At 40.1% G+C, this 24,742-nt stretch overlaps 1 protein-coding gene across 1 annotated transcript in view; it reads right to left on the bottom strand.

The window, feature by feature from the left end:
• Positions 1 to 686: 686 nt before the first annotated feature.
• Positions 687 to 24,742, bottom strand: part of LOC139692483 (skin secretory protein xP2-like) — a 51,022-nt gene continuing 26,966 nt past the window's right edge. Inside the window, exons 2-3 of the mRNA XM_071590700.1 lie at positions 2,062 to 2,511; positions 687 to 769 (exon numbers count right to left, since the gene is read on the bottom strand). Of these exons, the coding sequence (XP_071446801.1) occupies positions 687 to 769; positions 2,062 to 2,511 (533 nt within the window). The remainder of the gene's footprint in view (positions 770 to 2,061; positions 2,512 to 24,742) is intronic.

Genomic DNA, 24,742 nt, shown 5'->3' with positions numbered 1-24,742 from the left:
AAAACCTGAGGCAGCCTCCTTAAAAATTTAGGGAATGAAACTCTTGCATGATTCTCGTACCCTCTTTCTTTTCGATCGTCCCGTGAGTTTCTCGTCGGCCATTTGGGCATGTCGGCCATTCCTCGCGAGGTCCCCGGAAACGGATAAACGCACACCAGCCACAATAGAGGGCGGAAGCGGGAAGTCCCAGGTTTTTTATTCACGACTCCGAGCCGACAGAACCATTCCGATCCTCTCTTCTTCCCGAGGTGCATTCAAATGTAAGCAGTCGCCTTTCATTTCGGCCTGATGAAATGATAATGATGATCCTCAAAGGATTCTTTGAGTTCGCCAGGTGATCTTGGTTCGGTCTAAACTCGGTCTGACGGTTAAAATGTTGAATCGTACTGACTTGCTGACTTACCTCAACATATTAAACAGGGATTTCGCATATCGACCCACGGTCGATCTTCGCATAGTGGCCGGTGCACACTTAAACATATATAGTGAGGTTGAATCATATTTATATTATTAATATTAGCAGTAGTTTAGCGTAGGTTCTGTAGGTCTTTCAATAACCTTGGCCATACATCTTTCAGTAGTCGTAAACCCTAACCAGCAGGGTACAAAATATAATGTCACAACAACTCATTCTTCAGCTCTGCGTACTTTCTAACTCCCTTATTTCCATCTAAATGCTTACTGTTTCAATCCCTCTGCCTCAATTTTCCACGATTCTCCCCTTTATTACGATCTTCAGCACTCCATTGCCTCTCAGTAGGTATATCTCCTGCATTTGATATTTAGAGAGCGCATTAATTTCAGCAGTGTATGTACATCATGTGAAACTACTTTTGACGAACGCCGAAAAGCAAGAAGGAACACAAAATATTTGGTTCTAGAAAAATCACCGACAGTTACTGCTCAGGATAGATGGAAGAAAGGACTGCCACAGTCTCAATCACGCCGAAACAAAGGCAAATTATTATTAAATATACTATATTAATAAGATTATGGTAGAAATTCTCTTTATGGTCATTTGTGCTGACGAAGGAGTTGATTCAGTAATTCAAGATGGATGCTTTTTTTTGAGAAATGGAAGGGAAAAAAATTACAAAACATTTTAGGTAGAATTTTCGAGCACACAAGCGACCAAGAGTAGACCTATTTTAATTATCTTCACTTGTTCTGATCAGAGATGCAGCAATCCCATACGCAAGTCAAAAAATATAAAAAAAATAACCCAGTATTGCAATGTTTATGAGCTAATACTTTTTATTTTGGGTCTTAAATTCCTAACAATTATTACACTGATGCGAAAAGTTTTGCATCTGCCAAAAAGATTGAGAAACAACTGCATTCGTTAATAGCTGGATACCCTTACGTCCTGCCACGTGTTCCTTCCGGTAAAATTCAGAAAGATAAATGAAGATTTGTTTTCTGCTGAGTAAACAAACTGGCCGTTTAGCGGGAAGGAGGTAAATTCGTTCCATTAAAATAGACTTATTAATAATTTCATTTATCCGGAACGATGATTACTGATGCACAAAAAATGCGCATGTGCATGGAACAAAATCAACACGTACGGACGAAAACAGTTCATGTATTCGCTCCGGAAAAGTAAAAAAAAAAACGGATTCATTGCAACCGATGCGATGGAACTTGATCAGAAAAATTGCATTTAGGAAGATTTACATTCATAAAGCAAACGCCATACCCAATCCCCTCGCTATTCTTTTTAATCACTCAAAAATGGAAAAAATCGGAAGGAGGAGCCGGATGAGTAGACCGCGAACACACTGGAGAACCTGGCCGGAAAAGCGATTGATCTAAGCAAACAAACAAAGGAGCTGGGAACAATAATTATCGACTCACTTTCAAGGAGAGCGTTCGAACACGGACCAAATGGCGCCTCCCATCCACCCCCACCCCCATCTCCCCACCTATTTAAGCGAGTAGAGAGAGGAGGGGGGTGAGAGAGGGGTACCGATATCATTTTACACAAAAACAGGACGGACGGAAGCGGAAACCGAGGGCAAAACCGGAAGCGCAGCGGGTGCTGGGGGGGGATCTGGGACTCACCTTGGTCGTAGAGGGCGATCCAATCGCGGGGGCTGACGGGGCCCGCGAGGTCCCAGCAGACTAGAAGGCGGAGGAAGCGAGAGGGTGCGAGGCGGGGTTCCTCGTCTTCGGCCCCGGGCAGGGGCTCCACCCAGATCTTACAGGCGGGCCGAGGCTCGGGAAGGCACGATCCCCCGATGGCTCCCTCCGCCGCCGCCGGGAGCTCCGCCGGCCCTCCGGCGCCGCCCTGCTCTCCCACGGCCTCTCCCCAGTCCCCTCCCTCCCCGGCTCCCTCGGCCGCCGCCGCGGGGGTCGCACCCTGGGACGGCGGTGGCTGCTGCTCCTCGGGGGTGTCCTCCTCGTGCTGAGGCTGGTGGTCCTCTTGATGATCGTCCTCGTCATCTTCGTCCCCAGGAGATCCCTCTCCTCCTCCTCCGGCAGCCTCTCCGCCCTCTGCCGGAGCAGGGTGACCTGGAGGATGCAAAAGCTATCGGCTAGGGTATCTCCGGCGGTAGGACTGATAAAAAACGAGAATATTCCCTTAAATCACGGTTAAACCAGCTAAACTTGATACGTACGTCCTTTTCCACGTACTTCACTTTAAAGCGACTGGACCGGCATTCTCCAAGAGACGGCATCACTATGGTAATGTCATTCATGCAAGACAGCGTCAAAGAAGTCCCAAATAATCCTGCTACATAAATTTTCATTTTGAAAATGAATCAGATAACAGAGGTTAAAGTACCTGATGATTTTAAGGATGAAACTACTTGAATACTGAATATTATTACATCATTTTTTACGAAAACACAATCAAATGTATTTTTAACTCAGTAACTACCTTTGCGCCGTTTTATCATGGTAACGCTTGCCAAAGGGAGTTTAAAAAACATTGTACATTATTCCCTAAGACACCGCAATACAGAGAGAAAAATAGCGTTCAACTGATGGAGGGCGAATATCTCGTGATTCGCACAGTACTTCGGCTATAGCTTACAACAGGGATTGCAATCAAATCTTTGTACGGTACAATAATGAAACTTTGACTAAAATAAAGAGTAAACACGTCAATAAACATGATTATTCAGGATTGAGTTAAGTACGTCGTTCAAGTACTAGAAAGTCACTTTTATACACAACTTTTCATGAAGCACAAATTAAAAAAGCTGTTCTGGACTACCCTAACGACACTTGATATCCCTTTTAGAGGTGAACTGGAATGCAGGGTGTGTCATGGACAAGAAAGAAAAGGCGATAGTTCCTCTTAGCTATTCAACATCTAAATGAGACCAGTAGTCAAAAACAGGACGAGAAAGTATTAATTACGGAATGATGCCAATTTTAATGTAAAACTGCTTGCCGGAATCCGAAATAAATTTTTCCCAGGAAAAACTTCAGGTTAAAAGTTTACATGAGAACCTAGAATGAGGGTCTCTCCACAATGAAAAAATAAAGCTAGACCAATATGCACTTTTAGGAAGTTACAGGACACTCAAGCCATTTCTTTCCGTCGAGAGAAGTAATAGGATTACAAGTACCGCGAAATATTAGAAACAGACGAATTAATTAAGTGCTCCAGCAAATTTAAATATTCATCACACACAATTTGTGATCCAAGCAAATCTTCTTAACCTTTTTGACCGTCTGGCAGGGTATCGTTGATCTGAATACACATCGGAAGTTTTATTGTATTGGTCATTCTGCACTGAAGAGATGTGATATCAGCAGATGCCTTGAAATTTCGAGATGTTTCGAAGTATTTGGTGCGTCAATTTCTAGGTTTTGCAATGGTTGGGAAAGACAATTTGTGGGATTAATTTTTCCCGAGTGCAACATAACCTAGCAAATCACGCTCACGACTAAGTTGGAAACCGAATAAAAATCAAGACTTGTAAATGAGGCTCACGCAAACGCTGCTGCTACATTTGGACAAGCATTGGAGGACAGGAAAACTAAGACTGAAGTCAGAAAAAGCTGTTTATCTCTCTTTGTCCCATGGGTGACGAAGGTTGCTCTACGCTCGTGAGAACCAGCTGCGCAGTGTTTCCCGATACTGCCATGACTTTGTGCTCAATCTTCATATATTTCTGCTATATGCAAAAAAAAGACACATGGAATTTCTCGGGAGCTTAGGCCATTTCACAAAAAATATGGGGGATGCAGCCGTGGATCTTCATATCGCACGCGCGATATTGTTATAATTAATATATAAATTTTTAAACAACATAAACAATTAATATATAATTAATTGTTAAATAATATTTTGTCGCTATTCGTCCAATTTCGCCATTCGAAACCAAACATAAAACGATCCCTGGCACTAAAAGGAATATTTGGAGCTTGAAATCCATAATGGGCAACAGCTATGGAGGAAAATGTGTCATGGATAGCAATGTGCCAAAAAACAATGATGATTGAGTTCCAGTGAAGTATGAGATACTACGTGATTGATAACGATGAATAAATATTTTCGATTATCGTATGAACTTACGAACGTCACCAGTCGTGCGTCTGTCAAATGGAATCCTATTACGGCAGCCGTTTTTCTAGGCTTCAGATCAGGATTTCCAAGGTCCGAACCGTCAGCACAAAAAACCTCTACGCTGGAAGCAAAATTCGAAAATCAGAGCTTTGCGTTAACTTGAACAGGCATTAATTTTCAGAGGAACCGCTTCAATGTTATTTAAAGCATTTCAGTTAAGACCTCGTAAAAAAGACGTCTTTGAATTGTTACATAAACTTGTCATTTGGAAAGTTATATCTCAGGCCAGTTTCCCTAAATTTCAGCGGTCATTAATTGGAGGGTTCCGGATTTATAACCAGGTTATACATTAAAGCAGTCTAGAACAAAACCCGGGGCGTGATTATTCAGGTTTCTGATTTTTTCCTGGAAATCCATTAATGCACAGCGAGTAATAATGGCCAACACCTTTTTTTTCACGCGTCTTTTATTTTTTTCACGCGTCTTAAGGGTTAATTTACATCCAACAACCTCTGGGCCGAAAATTATAATTTTATCCACAGTTATTACTAAAAATGAAACCACCATATACGAGATGTACGTGTATTAGACATTATTATGGGTTTTTCCACCAAATTCTAAGGAAATTGTAAAAAGAATTTCAAGGAAAATAACTCAATGTGTTATTGAAGATAATGTATATTCTGCTCACATGCCTAGATCACAGATTAACATACAAACACGTAAATTCATCAAGTAAAATTTCTAACTTTTTTGGGACATTATTATCCATTTTAGGAAATAATGAGGATAAAACCTGCGAAATTCAATCGCTTAACTGGTCATGGCTCTCTCTCGAGCCTCTAAGTTCAATTGAAATATACTAATTTATTTTATAAAATATTAAAACTACTCATAGGTATGACGACGTGGTAGTCCAGTGAGTTGAGCGATGGACTACTATCTGCAGGGTCCGGGTTCAGTTTCCGGGGACGCCTCTGGACACACTCAGCTTCATCCAAGATCTGTGCAAACCGCAGGCGGCATAGGGAAAGAAACTGACGCTCACCGATAAGACGACCTTAAAGTTGATAACTGCAGTTTATAGGCGTGATATTTTAATATCATGGGCGGGAAATCACCGGAACCCTGGGTTAATACTAAATAATTCACGGAATTACAAGTTTGTAACTACTCAGGGGTCCAAATTTTTGCATAGGGTGGGCTAAGTTTATTTTCTTGGTGGCCTTATTGATCAAATATTTCTGAATAGAATGATTATTTAGACAAGGTATTTCGATTAGATCATTTACTCAAGATCTGTAGTGACTCTATATGCGAATTCGGTGCAGGAACTAAATTCCATGTAAGAGATATTTTGATATATTACTAATAACTACGATAAGACATCGATTAATATAAGAAAGAGGGGAATAGGGAACTGAAGACAGCGGGTAACTATGTGATTTTTGACCACTTAAAGGTTAGTTTAGGGGAACTTCACATTGTCACAGTAGGGCAGGCAAGCCCACTAGACTAACACGACACTATAATGAAAATTTAATTATTTAGGAAAGCTAAAAGACTCATTTCTCTCTCTCTCTCTCCATCTATCTCAAAATTTAATGATTTCGTTGCCAACGTCCCTTGCTGCCTGCTCTTTTGCATAATCAAAATATGAAAATTCAAGAAAGGTTATGGTTAAAACGGAATAATTGGACACTTTATAATTTATAAAGTTTAAAGATTGAAATACGTGAAATGCATGTAATCGCAAAAATAAAAACGACCACTCCTCTTCAAATAAATGCCTACGTAAAAAATTTTAAACGTTGGTCAGACACATTTTACTTACGGGGACAATGGGGGTGTTTTCTACTGCTAATAATTTAAAATCATTGACATCGATTCGAAAGTCAACGTGAATCTCATGCTAAGCTCTGGATCTCGATTCACATGAAGCCATATGGTGTGCGAGACACGAATTTTACGCTTAATTCGCGCCTGGCTTCAGTCAGTTCCTTTTCCTTTACTACCTATGGTTTCTTACAAAAACATGGTGACCAGAAAATCACGCAACCGAGTTTGGCCGAGGCAAAGTGACGACAACCTATGGATTTGCCATTCGTCAACAGAAAGATCAATTGTAGAACAAATAGATTTAAGACGCCATTTTTCCGTGAAAAATTACGGATCAGAACAACTGCCAACGACCACGTTATAGAAAAAATGTATTTATTCTCAGTAGCCTTGTATTCCTCATTATTTTATTGTTCTTGAGACTAAAAACTCGTCTCGTATGCGTAGATAGGCATTTCACCTTGAGATACAGCAGTGCATGTACGTAGCTATTAACATTTTTATTGGTAAATAGCGGCTATGCAACACGGGAATTTGATGCTGTAAGTCTGATGTAGTAATACCCCCTGCCGCATACCCTATATGTGGCTTTGTAGTTTACCAAGGGCATGTAAAAAACTGATGAGAGTTCGGCTAAAGAGGCCACGTGCATTTTTTTTGAGTTTTACTGTCATGAACTTTTGCTGAAATGGCGATGCCCACGGATTCATTGAGGAATATGCTGCACTATCCACTCAAGAGTGATAATTTAGAAATTATTTCAATGAAAATTTGACATAAAATATTCTTTGGAACACTATCTGAACACCTTAAGTTAACTTAAACGATGAGTAGTTTAATAGCAAGATATTTTAACAGTAATTTCATTATTTTATCACAATTTATATTTATTTTATTCCAGGGGTCAATAATTTATTTAATCCTTATTTATATTGTACTTCTTACTGTAAGCAGCTCGTATCGCATGCTCGGACTTAGATACCGTAGTGCATGTAGCTGTCGCTAATTAACATATTTTTTGGTAAATAACAATTAAGCAATAATTAACTAGAGATCACGTGCTTGGTGTGGAATCATCCCCAGCCAACCATACTTCTATATTTGGGATGTAGTCAAGCAAGGATGTGCAGATGCATTTAACCCGATTTACATGGTTCCTACCCCTTTTTTTCGAAAATTGTAAGACGTCACACTAAATTGAAAGCATTTCCCCTTGCCACATTGTTAGTAATCCAATTCCATTCAACTAATTCAATACATTGAAACATATTTTGCTAGAAATTCGTGAGGTAATGGATATCATCATGAATTAGTCCAACACACGGAGGAAGTGATACAACGCACCCTTTTTCTTTGTAACTGTGCCATAGTGGGTGCAATTATGCCCCCGTTCTCCCTTTCCCCAAGTCACTCACTTAAATTACGAGCGTGGCGTTGTCCGTTCAAGCAGCCATTTACATTACGCATTACGGCACTCAAATAAAGTAATGTAATGTCCTTCATTCCTCCCAGTGAACTTAGGTGTCGTCATCTTCACGCACGTAAATGGTGAGGGTCCCGAGCAACGAAAACATCGGCTCTCTGTTTTCTTGGAACCATTAAGTTTTGGCAGCAAAGAGTACCACAGAACGCGAAGCGGTCCTCCAAATTGGATATATTCTAAGAATACCATCTTGAGACTTCTCCATAAATGCTACGGAATTTGATCTTTATCCACAAGAAAAAAGGACCCCCTTTTTCCTTAAGCTATTCTTTCAGCATGCCCATCACACTGAAAACGTTGCTCATCCTTGGTACACGAGTGATTGAATATGCAATTCTACTCATTGGAATGCCTTCCGAGGGAGGCCAAGCAGGAATGAACTAGCGCGAAAGGAAATTCCGAGAAAGTAAAGCGCGAAATGTTCAAAAAGACGAAATGGTAGATAAAAAATATACTTTCACTAACATTAGGCTACTATATCTCACGAGTACGTTCTTATTCCTAGAGGAAAACTAACTCCCAATACAAATAATGACGACGAGATTATTACTTTTAATGTTCCAGGAAAGACTGGCGATGATAATAATGAGAGAGTCTTTTAACGTCATTTTAGTGACTCCGTCCGCTATGTTAACCTATGTTATACACGCTATTATAGTCAATTATCATCATATACCTTAGATATATCTTACCCTGAGGATTGCGTAATGTTTGAAAGCTAAATAAACGTAAAGATAATGCAGCCTTTAAACGTTATCAGATATTTCATAAATGTAATTATAAAACAATAATTTCATTAATAAATAATAATAAATCCAATATTTTAAAGAACTTTTCACTAGGCTGAAGCATCTATCGTATAGAAAATACAATAAATAATTTAGTGTTCACTTTCCCGTTCCCTAAAATAGAATTAAAAAACATAAGTGCAATACATAGAGTTTTCTATTCCATTTTCCTACGCAATGTACTTTTTTTAATTGTACTTAGAAAATTTATTATAACTTTTATATGATACACTATCTCTAAGCGTTTTTATCTAGTAAACATTACAGAATATGCATGCGACTAGCAAAAATATAATTCTTTTAGTTGCAGTTAAAAGATAATTCTTTAGGTTTTTCAATTAAATTTTTTTAAGTACAGTCATTCATATTCCTGTGACGAACGCATCTTTTTAACCCGCAATGACATTTTGCTGCCAACATTTTGATATAATAATCATAATTTTGGCATCGGAACACGTCTCAAACATATCTGTGGCGTCACGTAGAGTATAAATTACGCGTGGAGGAAGAAATATTATTTAAAAGAATATACAAACTGGTTCCGCTATATTCATACGTGGAATCAGTGGATGTTCATCAGATCAGCACGGTCGGGATCATTAAGTCCTAATTTTTGAACGATGGCACGAAGGAACTTATGAATACTACATGCTTACACAATCTCCCAGCATCGTCGTCAACCGCGAGGCGTCCTTCCCAGACTCGCAAGGTTGAATCCTGTCTCGAAATGATTCGTAAGCCATTGCTGACGAGAATAAGGAGATGGGGCGCGGTCTGACTGGCATTCCGAAGCGGTGAGTTTTTTTCGCGGAGGCGAGTTGAAAACAGTCTTCGACTAACAATCGCGCCAAAGGTCCTTCGAAGGACGGAAGTACACAAACGCGGAGGGGGCACTGGAGAAGAAGAGACAGAAGGGAAGGATCGGGTGGGAGAGGAAGTCACTAATTTTTTTCCACATTCCGTCGTCCGAAGCTTCGAGAGAGAGAGAGATAGGAAGGATGGAGGGGAAACCGTCCTTTTGTTTGTTTGCTTAGCTAAAATCCTCACGCTCTCGCCTTAAAACGGTTCTCGCGAATCCCAAGATACGCCGAAATGTGTGCCACAGATAAGCGCTTCACCTTGCGTGCGCGTAGTCAACAAACACGGCGAGCGGCCACGACCCACGCATCCCTTCCACCACACGACTGAGAGCCTCAGCGAATACAAAGATACTTACCCACTCGAGTCGGCACGGCACGCATATTAATAGGCGTAAGGATCGGGGAGAGGATTGGGAAGAGCGCCGTAAGGGGAGACTCACCACGCAAACAGGGGGAACCATGGGAAATCTTCGCAACAATCTCATCTCGATTCGGTTTCATCATCACCGTCACGGGATATCAATCCAAAGATTGGATTGAATCGTCTCTCCTGAGTGTAGCTATCCTGCTACCTGACAATTTTCCATTTATTCTCTCATAGTTCTCCCGCGCTGTCGTTTTCCATCGCATGCTTCTGGTAATTCATCGCCGACCTTCCTACCTAGTTCTTCCTCCCGTAAGTCACTTTCAATTACGGTGTTCGGTTAAGTGCTGCGCCCCGGAATGTGTCCAATTCAATTTTGCCCTTTCCCTTGGCAGTGCCTTCCCCCTCCCTCCCTTTCTCTCTCTCTCCTCGCCCACTCTTCGAATTCCTTCACTGGCTATACGCCGTCCATCCATCACATTCTCATCACTCCAAGTCTTCTCTCAGCTTCCGCCATCGCCCATGCAAGAAGAGTAACTCCATAAACTCCACAGTAATTAACCCGAAGGTTGAACATATTTGATAGACGTAGGTAGAGTTCGTAGATAGGCGTAGGTTAGAGTTACAGTACAATAAGGGACCCATTCCTTTCCCCGTGACACCTGCGAATTCCCAGGAAGATCTGGGACCTGAAAAATCACGCGGCTTGGGTAAAGCTGAGAGTAGCCAAAGGGGTCAACCGAAATCGAATCCGGATCAATAGCCCAACGCTCAAACCACTGGACTACAAGGCCCCAGTAAATTACGTATGCAAGGAGCAAACATATGAATCCACAGAAATATTTCTAATGGTACAATGTTTTCGCGTTCGACGTTAATAACAGGTGGAAAATATTAATTAAAGTTTTTGTCAAATCGAATTATCTTTGGTCTTTTACAATAGATTTTCCTTAGTTTCATGAAAGGAAGCCTAAAATAGTGGTTTATCCATGGACGTAAGCGAGCCAGGTGAACACCTTTAAGATACGATAAAACTTCGGAACACCGCACCCCCATAATATTAGCTTGTAACAGTGGTTTGAAGAGTGTCCCACAGTTGGAAGCAAGATGCCAGGAAACAACAATACGACGCATCACTAGGGTCAACATGACGACTCCACTTGCAAATGCGCCGCAGACAAACAAGGTGCTCTCATTTGGTTATTGAATAATTAAGGGACGAAACATATCGAGATTCATAGACGAATGATATTTCACTACGGTGATGTGCATACACCACTCAAGTATGATGTGTGGACTAGGAACTTTCGGCAGCACTTTCGTAACGGATTTCCCTCGGCCAGGTAAGGCACACCGATGAGTGATTCCAGCGATACTTGCAGAAGTCAAAGCTATAATTTTCTAGAGGTATCTGTGGACTTTTCGAAGCGCTGGAATGCTTCTATCGCATTCCACAGAGACTTCATATGAAAATGAAAATGATGAATGAGATCTTTTGTCTTCAAGAATTCGAGATGAAAAATATATAAGTATTGAGGTTTCCAATTGACCTCGCATGATTTTTAAACGAACGTTTCCTTATGTTTAATCTAGAACAATTTGTCGTTAGGTGCACTGTTCTGATGTCCGTATTTGGCCTCTTACATATTTTATAATTTTTCTTCCATTACAGCAAAACCATTCCAAGTATGTCTACGCTTAAATGGAAAAATATTTTGCTCACTCGTATCCAGGCCATTACCTTAAGTTTTATTTATTTAATATCGCGACTGCAGTCTTCCATCCCGTTCCCGTACTGTATTACTCGACTTATCAGCGTGTGAACGAAGGTTGTCTCTAAAATTATTAAACCGATCAGGACTAAAAGATAAATAATACGAGAAACGAAATTTTATTAAATGGTCTACAAAATGTAATGTACCACGCTGAAGTTTTCAAGACGTAAGGAGAAATGCAATGAACAGAAAAACAGAACTTGAGAACAAAGAGAAAATGTACGGAAGCTCACGTGGTCCATGCTACATAACAATTATTTTAGATATACATTTTTTCGCAGGACATTAGATGCATGCAGAATTCTCCATTTCAATTTAGTTTCACCAATATAGTCAAAGGAAGTGAATTCATATTCATTCATAAGCCTGGTTGAAGATGGTTCCTTAACAAGCTATAATTGGAACAATGATGACCATCTTAAAGGCTATAATGTGGTAAGATAACAAGGCAACATTAATGTACACCAGTTCGTGTTGATTTCCAAATAAAGAGCAGAAGGAACAATTAATTACTATTGGCTACAGTTGAGCATAGGGAAAATATGATTCCTATGAAACAAATGTGCAAGAGTCATCTTAATGGAGTAAATAAACAGACTCTAAGCTTGAACTAGGTACATAAACTATAGCTGCAAAATCACCAAAACAGTCGTAAGTCGTAAATATTCAATTAAATTTTAGTCTCTTTCATGACAAGGTTCAGGGTCCTTCAAATATCCTCCTAATTAAACCAACTGATGGCGCACGAGTCTCGATTCCGATATTTTTCGCACGGAATTCACCTTCGCCCCCCACTTCTAATTCTTATATTTCCATCTCCCGCTAATTAATCACGCAAACGTCAAGCACTAGTAACCTCCCTTCATTATCTGTAAGACTTGGCATTCAAAGCATTAAATATACATATTCTTGAGTTTCGTCAAACGATCTAAAAATTTATAACCGAGAAGATCTCGCTCAAATTAGATGTTATTTATGTGACTGCAAGAAAGTCATTCAGATTTCAATTATGTGGTCTACAAAATAGTTCGATAAGATTAGTCCTCGAGGTAACAGAGTAGCGTGAATGCAAATGTGCCTCGACCACAAATAATATTCCTCGTGAAGGCTGAATGCAATGCCAATACATGACTTTATATTTTATTTTGTACCGATCTGATCAAGATGAATGAGTTAAAAGAATCAATTTATCACGGGCCGATAATTATTGCTTAAATGACGATATGAAAAATTTTGTTACCAAACAATACAGATGAAATAGTGTTTATTATTAGATAATCTACCGGTTAAGGAAGGTTTTGGTTGGACACAACTACCAAATAAATATTTTGTTTCTCCTTATTGATATAGTCTATATAAACATAAACGACAAAATCGAAATGCGATATGACTCGCGGTCTAAATACGACATAAACTATTCCACATCGTATTATATTGACATAATTTAATATATAAAAAAATGCTGAGATAGCACGGTCTCCCAGATGATTACTGCCAGGTCGACACATTATACCTATCTCGATATTTCTTTTAAATCGACGGTAGATATTCGAACTCGAATATCGAACATCGCTCAAGAGAGAGAAAGTGCTCTCCCTCCTTCGATCGCGTGACCGATGCAGTGTCTTTAACTTCTAAACCTCCTACCACCGCCAATGTCTACAAGACTCGGCCGATATTTACGAAACGGGACTATTTTCACAGACGATCAGAGTCAGCAGCAAATGCATCCACTTCTTCCATTTCATACCCTAAGGTTCACGCAAAGCGGAAGCACATGAGGGAGATCGTTGATTTGAGAGTCTCGCCTTTCGACCTGCCGGATCCCTCGCAGACTTCCTCGATGGCGGTATACTGATAAGCGCATAAGGAATTCCTCGAGGAAAATCCGTTACCGCACTAGGCATTCATGACGGAAATGAAAAGGGCTGTTGTGAAAAAAAATAATGAGATAACCCTCACAAGTACATACTATATGTTGCAATCATAAAGATCGGAATGGCGTGCATGAAATAATAAAATTAAGTAACCCATGGGATACTCTTACAGTCCGAGAAGATGTCAGTATTTCACAGATGAATGGTAATATCCCACCATACTAGCCCACAAAGCACTAGTCGTCTTTACTAGGGGTGGCAGCCGACATCTGATATCAATTGTGCCCTTATGAATTGGTGGGTAATTTGTTTGATGCCGGATTCCCAGAGGGAAGAGGTAGTGTGGGAAGAAGGGTGGAGTGATACCTGGATTTGGGCCGGTGTTGATACATGCATGGTACCCTGCAAGCCACTACTAGGGTGTGCGGCAGGGATTGATTATACACAGTTAACTTTTACTTTTGCCAGAAAATTTATTTCCCCCCTAGTGCGGTCGGACAAAATGGAAATTCGTTCGTGGAAAAAATGGTGTCTTAAATCTATCTGCTTTACACTTAATTTCTCTAATTTTATTTACATTATCTATTCAACTGTACTACGAAGAGGCTAATAATACATTTCCAACATAATCGCAAAAGAGGCATCCTTCCAATTTATGTACCAGATTTAATCAGTAATTTAACCTTCGTGAGTGAGTTACTCCCACCTAGCTCCTCTAATAACTCTGATTCGCTGCTCAGTTAATCATTAAAATGATTTACGAATCTAGCTCTTATATGAGGATACCATATACTAGCAGCATATTCTAAAGGAGGTCTAACCAGCGAAAGATAACGATGGTCTTTTACGTACTTTGAAACAAGTTCGTCTAAATCGTATATCATCTACATCTACACACTGCCCCGCAAACCACCGCAAGGGCGTGTGGCAGGGGTGTCGGCATCAGCCATTTATGCATTAAACATGCTTGGACATATATGCTTGCTCGGGTTCAATTTTATTGTGATTGTGTGCCGTGCGAGGGAAGAACGAATAATTGAACCTAAAGGTGTCTACCACTCTTTACATTATCCTGGTGGACTAATTTACCAATATAATTTGGGACGATAAGCATTCCCTATGATTCAAAAGTAAACTTTAGTGTTCTGTAAGTTTATGAAGTCTTGCCTGCTCTCATCGCGAACCAAGAGGCTCCCAACCTAATTTATGCACATGAACCTAATTAATAGCTCTAGGAACGGGCTACTTTCATACCATTCGCGGAATGAGGAGGCGTGCACCTGCACGCATCCTCATTCCGCGAATGCACCCGCTTAAAAATCCGTATCCTGAACCACTGGGCCGATCAATCGAGCACGGCATGAGAAATGGCGGCCGGACAGACTAGTCGCAATGCACGTGTGGCCGGGGACAATGCGGAAAATCGCGGTCCATCTCCAAACACAAGCCAAGCTGCACATAAATACTCGGTCTCATCGCAAAAAAATATCTCACACTGATCTAAATACGTATCTTGCTTCGTTTATTGATTAGTTAGGTATTTTCTATGCGGATTTTTTCACAAATATTACCATTTTGTATGAATGACACAGAAACCAAAAGCTACCGCGGGATGAGCGCATCCGGAACCCTTGCTCTAAATCTGCAATTTAAATAAGAATGCATAAAATTTAAAGCTGGAGGTACATAAATTCCATGGGAATGTAAAAGTAAGTGTGGAATTCACACATCAGGGTAGGGGGTTCAGCTCCTTTCCCTATGCTGCCTTTGGTTTCCCAGGAAGATCTAGGACCTGAAATCACGCAGCTTGGGTGGAACTGAGGGTGCTCATATGCGGGAATCGAATCCGGGTACTCCAGTCAGTATTCCAAAGCTCTACCCCTGGAATAACACGTCCCCTATTTTATTTTGTGGCTTACGATTAATTATTTCATACATTATACCCACAATATTTAAAATCTCTCTTTCCCTGGTTATTTCCTCACAGGATAGCTAACCTGATTTCTTATTACGGTACAAAATCCCGATTTTACTTCTGAATCACATTATATTTTCCTTTTGGAAAGATTTCTAATGCCATAAAAATATTAGTAATTTTAATTTTTAAAAACATCAAAGTTATACCACCAACTGCAGTTACCTAAGCAAACGTAGGTTAGATGGGTTGGACGGCAGAGCTCATTTGCACTAGGCCCAAAGCCGTGGGATAATCACACACCAGGTCAGGGGGGGCAGTTCCATTGTCATCTTTAGTTTCCCAGAATACATTGGTACCCAAAAAATCACACAGCCTGGGTATTGCCAGGGAATCGAACCTGATCCTGACTTGGACCCTCAACCGACCCTGCGGTCAGTAGTCCAACGCTCTACCCCTGGACTACCGCATACATGGAAAAAAACAAAAAGTCTTTGGATATTAACTGAGGTATATAAATATCCATGAAGTCAAATAACAGGATATATCACCATGAAGCTTTGACGTTGAAAAAAAAAATTTAATCCAAACAGGAGCAATGATACTTCACCGATCCATGAAAGGAGCTATGAAACGCTTAGGGACAGTACTTCACTTCACCAACTAGGAGGAATGGTATATTGATTTTTTAGCAAAGAACGTACCCAAAAAGGTCTTGAATATAGAAAATATTAGAGAAATTAGTAACCAGAGAGCATTGGGGGTAATAGGGAGGTAGCGGGGGGGCTATGTTTTCCCTAGATGGAGCCAGAAATAAGTATCTCAAACGAAAAATGTACTCATTTAAAAAAAAGGGGACTGCAATAGCTTAAAGTATGTGTAAGGGAGAACATTTGTAAAATTAGAGTAAGTAAACACAAAAATACCGAGGAAACGTGGAAACACTCACTTGACCTCACGCGCTCAACAGTCAACAGGTTCAAGTAAGTTTATATACAATCATGTGGAACGTTGATGGTACAACACGGAAGTTAGGAAAATCGTTTAAAATTCAAAGATAAAAAATGCAAGGAACAATATTTCTGGCGACAAACGGAATGAGATCTGAGAGTAGCTGGAAAATGGCTAATGTAACACGCATATTAAAATACGGAGGCAGGGAGGAAACGAGTCATTACAAACTTATATCCCTCACATTCATATCACGCAAGGTCATAGATTAAATAACTGCTATTTCAATAATGAGGCTCCTCGATGGTCAAGGGTTATTCACTATCGAGAGAAAAACCAGAAAGGTTTCCGAAAGGGTAAATCCAGAAAAACAGCGCTTTTTGTTCATGCTATCTTTGGTTCGGGCAATGTTCCAGTGGACGCGGTTTTTCTAGATAAAAAAAAATCTTCGACAAAGTACCTCATAGAAAACTACTCACAAAGCTAGAGACATATGGCATAGATAAACATATTGTGCGCTGGATTGAAGACTTTTTAAATTGGCCGCGTTCGAATGGTAGTTATTGATGGTGTTACATCTAATTCAGTAGAAACCCTTCCTGAACGCATAGATCAGCAAAAATAACGACATAGAAAGTGTAGACTCCATGGAACACTTATGCCCATTACGATCTATCCTGGGTAAAATATCTTAGAGGAGTATATAGAAAAACTAGTAAAAATTTAGAATTTTTTAGAGAAGTATCCGGGAAATATGACGAGGAGGTTATAGAGATTCATACATAAAGTAACTTAAGCATTTATATTTAAAATTAAGAAACACTTATTTTTATGAGGCATGCCTGGTGTGTATACACCCTCTGCCACGCACCCTATCCTGGAGTCGCAGGGTACCATGTAGGCAGATAGAAAAGATTACAGACATTGTATCGTTCCTGGTGATAGGAATCTTTTCGAAGACCGAACACATAAATAACCGCTAACTCAAATCAATTAAATTAGGTCTATAAGATGCAGAGATGAATAGACTACGAATGGAAATGTTTTAAAAGAAGTGACTAGGAATTGAGCTGCGCGATATTTCAATTCAAATATCGATTCTCAATTTTTAACACAGTAAGACGTTGAAAACATAGTTCTGGTATATTGATCAATGCTTATATCATTATACTGCGTACATGGATTTCGTGTATTCCAAATAAATGGACCGAAACGGGAATGGAGCATGTCGAAATATCCTAAAGAGGTTAATTGGCTATCGATTAGAACAGAGTGATGCAAATGCGAATGCGATGTAATTGTGATTCTGAAAACCTTCAACGCTTCCTCAATGCATCGAATATTTTATTTATTTAATTTACAATTCATTGTTACACTCAAAATCGAGAATCGCACGATTCACTAAAAATCCATAACCACTCACGGAACTGTTGTGCATTTAATTCCCGGGGTATAGCTGAAAATACGATGAATCGATCGGAAAATTATGCATGATAATGCAAAAAAATGACCGCGAGGAAAAAGGAAAACTAACAGGATCCTCCTGCCCTATTTCTTCAATCAAGTCGATGAGAGCCGAGCTCCCGGACACCCTTAATCGGATGATAGACGCACTCAGGGATACGAGTCAACTCACTTTAGGCTTCTCGACTGGCTAGTCGTGAGACGCACAACAGCCTGCGACGTCAATTCCAAAATAGAATAGCGATCTGAAATAAACCGAACCGGAAACACTCTTCTTCGCAACAGGGTAAACGCAAAAATCGGAAGACACGGCATATTTCTTCAAAACAATCTATCGAACCATTGGGACATAACCTTCAACAGACGGAGAAATACAGATGAACAATTTTCACGGTGAATTGGCCACCGAAATTGGCTACGGCGAAATTATATATGTATACTTTGTACCGACCTCGTACACTAACAAGGCAGTTATCAGAGGAGAAATTGGAGTGAAACTGTTCCAATATTGATCAAATTAATTTGTATTTCAAAATACGCCTTCATGAATAATTTTTCACAATTGGTTCAACAGTTTTGTCACTGCTACAAATCTCAGAGTAGAAATCTTCCGACAATCGACCAAGGCTAGGTTCACAATTTTTCTGAGCAGTGGCCAAAAATTTAGGTGAGTTATAATTTCTTTTTTAGTCCCTATCTTACCCCCATTTATTCCTGCTTTTATCTCACTCATTGGCCATTGAATTACTCTATCATTTATTTTGTAATTTTACCCTGGATAGAACATGTCTTACTGAAAATGACAGAAATGATTCTTGGCCGGAAAGAGGTGATTTATTTCGAAATCGTGCTGCAATGGCACGCAGAATGCCTTCCTTACGTGGAACCAATGTTCGTCCTTCGTTACGTCCTTCCGGCATATTTTACCAAGGTCTAAACAATTCAATAGAGTACGGTGAAATTTGGATGGATGCCACGTGTGTTAAAAAGATTCTTCGCGAACATCTTGATGCTTCGCCTTGATACCCAGCTAGCTTACAACTGACTCGTTCTCTTCTTCGACGGCTATATTTCGTAATGCATGTTACCAAGGTATTGTGGGAGTCTATATTGGTAATCCACCAGTAAAATGGCCAAGCTCATTAACTAAACAATAAAAATGGAATATTCATAATATTTTTTATGGAGAAGAGATCGCTAACAGAGGAGCGCTCCCCTCCACTTCATTAACTAGTAATTATTGACCCTTAATCAAGTCTAGCGAATTTCGATATCCATTTCGACCGAATTATCATATTGCTGCGATCCCAAAGCCCAGGACATATGCCAGTGTATAAAATACGAGTGAAATGCCAATTTAAACGGCATTCAGTCCATATAAACAAAATCATGCTTCAACCTTTAGCGCTGAACGTTGCGAATCCCTATGGCGGTATCACTTTCCTGTAAAATCCCTCCATCTCGCCACGACAGAGCTTCCACCTTATCAATATCACCAATCTTGAGAACTTTGTTTATTATCATCGTTATATACACGAACGCGGTGACAGAAAATAAAAAGTGCTAATTTTCTCAATGAATTCTTCCTTTGAAGAAGTCGTGACACAGTAAGACAAGTTAGAAATTTTACATGTAAAAGACTCACAGAATGAGTGCAATATTTTATTATCCTTTCCATCAACCGCGCGACATCGTAACTATCAACTAACTCGTATTTCTCACGAGTATAATAAATGTTTATGATGCACGTTATGAACTGAAAGGGTAAAATGCCACTCACCTAAATGGACACCAAGTGGTTTTTATGAGGTCATTTAACAAAATGCATCAAATTGGAGCAACGGGAGAATGTGTATACGTACATAATATGCGAGGGTATATAGTAAATTAAAATAAATTTCACAAACTGCACGGTGTCTTAACGAAGGCACAATACAAAAATGACATAAGGATGTCATAAAAACGGAAACACCATTTTTCTGAGAACTAGCCAAATTATTAATAAATATAAATGTATATTATTGTTAGACCACAAAGAGGTTTAGGACGCATCTTAAAGTCTAATATAACGTCGATGTCTTCTGCAAGGTTAGTCCCAAAAGTAGTAGTAATTATTTTTTAAAGACGCCCTTCGACCTCAAAAAATGACGAAAATCTTGCAAGAGTGAAGACTTAATTGGATAAGCATCGCAGATTAAGTGTTCGCTTGATTTTTGATGAACAAAGTGATGTGCATCGAATTATGGCCGAAGACATGGGAATGAGAAAAGTGTGTGCGAAGTTGGTGCCGCGAGTGGTCTCTAAGTAACGTAGTGAGTAACGGACTACCTGGCCTGGCACAACGTGGCAACCCTGTCTCAGCCACCCTACAGCCGTGATGTTACCCCACGAGACTTCTTCCTCTTCCCCCCTCAAATTCGGGCTGAAAGGACGTCACCACGGCTCAATGGAAGCGTTACAACTGGCCGTGACGAAGGAGCTTAGCAGCATTCCGGGCACCGCCTTCAGAAGGCGTACGAGGCGTGGAAAACCCGCTGGCAGCGGGGTGTGGACGTACACGGGTGCTACTTACAAGATTTTTGGGGTGCATATATCAATTCTGGCAATACATTTTTTAAATCGACTCAGCCCTACTACTTTTGGGACAGACCTTGTATAGAATCTAACGATCTCAATAGAAGTTGCACAAACAACTTGATACTTCTAGCCACTTCATTCTTCGACACCGCTTACTTTCTCCCTCCCTTCCCAGTTGAGTTGAACGGCATCTATTTAGATCCTTTTCCTAACTTGGTGCTGAGGTCATTTCATTCCAAAATACTGAACAAACTCTAACGGTCTACAATTCGCGAATACTTATATCCGAATTTATCAACTCCACGTCTACAGAAATTACAACCTACTATTCTTCACATGCCTCCGTAACCACTTTAGGGCGTACAATAATTTACCAAAGTCTGCAGGCAGTCACCGGTGGCACAATATTAGTAGATTTTTCCCTTATGTCCAAGTTCTAGGTTAAAAGCAAACTAACCAGGTCTTCTGGTAAAACTTTTACCTTATAAATACTGTCAATGCGGCCATAAAAACTCATTTAATTATTTTTAGAATTAATTATTACCGTTCTGGAAGAGATTAAAATGAGCCAACTTCAAATTTGGCAAAACTTGGAGAGGCAACGATGGTAATATCTACATCTACATCTACATCTACATAATACCCCGCAAGCCGCCGCAAGGGCGTGTGGCGGGGGGTGTTAGGTCACCAACCGTAAAAACGAAAAATACCACATGCAAAAAACAACACGGAAAATTACACCCCAGCAGCGCACACACTCATGCAAAACTCCCTCCATCCAATACTCAGTATCGGGGGAAACCATCGATTAGAAAGATGATTAGATAATTTCTGAATGGTTTACAATCATTATTACATTATACTCCACTATAATACTCAGAATAAGTTGCCAATTGTAACGCATACATGGCTCTAACGTACGGTGGCCGGACATATCCCATTTCATGGTATAAAACCCCATTTACTGCATTAAATTTGTTGAATTCCCCTTTTAAAAAATTTGAAATAGGGCACAAACAACACAACTTTTCGGTGTTTCGGATACAAAATTTTCTTCTCGGTGTGCTGCACTAAATAAATACTGAATGTTGTCTTTACTGCGAAAGGGATGGACAGACGTACCTAAAATGTTATTACGATACAACAAGTTCATGCAGTAACATTCACAAGCATTCGGAAACCTAGACATGATTCGAAACACGCACATGGAAATACAAATTGCTATATTCTGGAGTTATAATTGCAGCAAACATAGAAAATTACATATGCTTATTAATATTGCTCTTTCTTAATATTTTTAATGCGATTATCCCAAAGCCCAAAAATGAAAGCCTCAAAATCTATCTGTGATACCCTCAGGTCAAATGTAGTACTAGTAAAAATTGCCAATTGTAATGCATACATGTACATGGCACAAAGATTAGGTGGCCAGACGTCATAATTTTAATACGGATTCTCGTACGTTAACAAGGAGCTGCGTACCCATTTTCAAATGCAAAACAAATATCAGCATCAACCTAAAATTTACTTATTAGCTACAACCAATGGGAACTTAAGGAATCATCGTCATTACGCGGGAAACGCAATATTCGCCGATAAATAACAGAAGTTAAGGATCGTAGTAAGAGTAGAAAAAAATCTGACTTGCAGCCCTGTATTTCCGTATTTCACATTCATTGATTCACCACATTTACCATTGTGTGTGGTAGCATTGCCATAGGGCGTCATTAAACGGATACGGTAGCTTGTTCATCCTATTCCATCAGGCATTACTTAATCATGTTTCATACAAAATAGTACACATTATACAAATCGCGACGTAAAACAAAGTCACCGTAGAATGTTGAACTAAAAATCATATTTCATGCCAGTGGAAGTATCTGAAAGCTTATAGGTGGTTCTCTAGTGGTGGTGACGCCCAACTATGTGTTTTATAACGACCTATACCATAAATTTATTACACATTTTATCTCAGCCATACATGAATCACTTTCAACCTTATCGCATCTCTATTATTTGGTTTCGCAGTAAGTATACTAGCACCTAGTTTTCATGAGACAACCGAGGTCATTTGCGCCGTTAGAGATTGATGAGTGAATCGGTAGAGGTAAGATAAAATGTCCAAGGAATGGAGGGAGAATGGACAGTAGTAACCCGGCTTTGGCATCAGCCTACTCTAAAAGAAAGGCTCTTAGAGGTCCACAATCAAATGTCCCATCCCACGGACGACGTACGCAAGCAAATTGAAGTGCTGCATACAAAGCACCTCAAGTAGAGATGGAAAGTCAGTACTCTAGCCATCACATCAACCCAGTCCCTTAATTTTTCCGTTTCGTTTCCTGACAAACCTTACACATGAATGTAAAGCTAGCCCATTCCTCCCCATCTCCACATCATAGCAATATTTTTTTTCCTTCTAACCCTAGTTCAATACATGTTCATCATTGCATAAGGTCTTAGTACCATAGAGAGAGATCCTTGAATACTCTACTACACAAGATGGTCGACAAAAGAGAGATGGGAGGGCTGATTTCAACGGTAGTCCGTTGTGATTCGTCGCGGCAACGTTGGCGTCAATGCGGTCCACCCGAGGGGCCTCCTTCACATGACATAGGAGCGCGCAAAAACTAGTAAGACAGAAGCACATCTAGGAAACATGCTTTAATTATTCGTCGAGAGGCACCTCGCTCCAAATCCCAGGAAATCACCCAGCGTTAAGCCTGGAGGAGGGCGCTCATGCTTCGTGGCCGCCGAGTAAGCGAGTGAATGCTTAACAGCGGTCACATTCTCTCCTCTTTCCTTCTCTCCTGAATGAAAATGAGCGGTGAGTTAAGGAGAGAGAGAGAGAGCGAGAGAGGAAGAGAAAAAGGGAAGGTTGGAGGAGGCTTGAGGTGGGGATTAAGGGAAAAGACAAGGGGGGAAACTGATGGTGAAAGGGGATAAGGGTGCACAGAAGGATAAAGGACGCAAGGAAACTCAAAGGGAGAAGAGAAATAAAAACACACGGCAAAAAACATACGCGAGTCCTCGCTAACAATGAGACTCCCTGAGATTTAACGATGCTCTTCATTAAGACTAACGTTCATTAAACGAATTTTCAAGGCGCAAGAGCCGTTTAAAAAAAACACACACACACATACAAAGGCACGAGGGGACCTCAGAAGGAATACCGAGATGTATCCCATCAACTAGTCAATTTATAAATTCCAAACCTTTATTCCGAATAATGGGTTGAAGGATGATTATAACTCAAGGCGCTTAACATAAGATGGCAGGGATCACGCGAGAGTAGTACGACCACGAGACGTGGTGGGAAAATCAAGCGAGAGATTACTAACGGGACGAACCTCAGAGAACTTTTAACAAGGTCGTTCGAGACGAGCAATAGGAAAAAATATCGACGTTCACCAATGAGCAAGGATAATAGATATTGCGAAATATCTTATCGCAAACCCGACGTGGTAGCATAAGATATCGCGAAACACATTATTCCCACCGTTATACGTAACATCGAGAGTGGTTGAATTTTTTTTTCGCCAGTCGAAGGTCAAGGAAGGGGTTTTAATGCGTGCAATTATGGAGATGGATGCCGATCTATCGCCAAAAAAGCCATTCCCATCAGTGAAGGGTAGGCGGCCGAATGCAAACAGATGGCGTAGGAGTTGGGATTCCCTTTCAAGAGAGGCTTCCCTTGGATAACAAGGTTTATCATATCGATCCCTCCCCTCCCCATGAGCACAATTTGCCGCATTCATTTAGGCCTTTAATAACATTCTGGCAGAAATAACATGGAAGGGTAGGGTCCTTCAACCCGTTTTCATATCAAACTACATAAGCAGATAAAACATATAATAAAAGCCAATGCGGAGTCCGCCCGTTACATTGGGAGGATTACATTTCTTGGGTTGAATCACCAGTTTTTTCTACGGCATTTAAAGTTATTTTGTTGCATTGAAACACGTTTATATCCTTTGAAATAATATCAAAACGTGAATTTCAAATTCTTTGAGGTCAGTAAAAATATTTCTTAAATGTTGCAACTCCTGGATATTCGGGGAGAGCGACAATTTCGCGATTATACACGGCTTAACGCAATTAAATTTCGCGTTTACCATAAAATTTATATAGACTCGCGGGGGGGTTTTTGCACAAAAACTTCAATGAAAATTGAATCGTAGTAATACATTGAACATAGCCGCGGTCATGACGTCAGTTATTTTCAAGTTTCTCGTAAATAATTCGTTGGAAGACATTTGGTGAGATGTAACGTGTGAATTGGGATTAATAAAAACCAGTGTAGATGAGTGCGTCCATAACAGCCGAAACG

Source organism: Hetaerina americana, unplaced genomic scaffold, assembly GCF_022747635.1.
Source record: "Hetaerina americana unplaced genomic scaffold, ioHetAmer1.1.p SCAF_4, whole genome shotgun sequence".
NCBI lineage: Eukaryota > Metazoa > Arthropoda > Insecta > Odonata > Calopterygidae > Hetaerina > Hetaerina americana.
The sequence above is the reverse complement of the archived record's forward strand: the minus strand, read 5'-3'. Positions and strand labels throughout refer to the sequence as shown.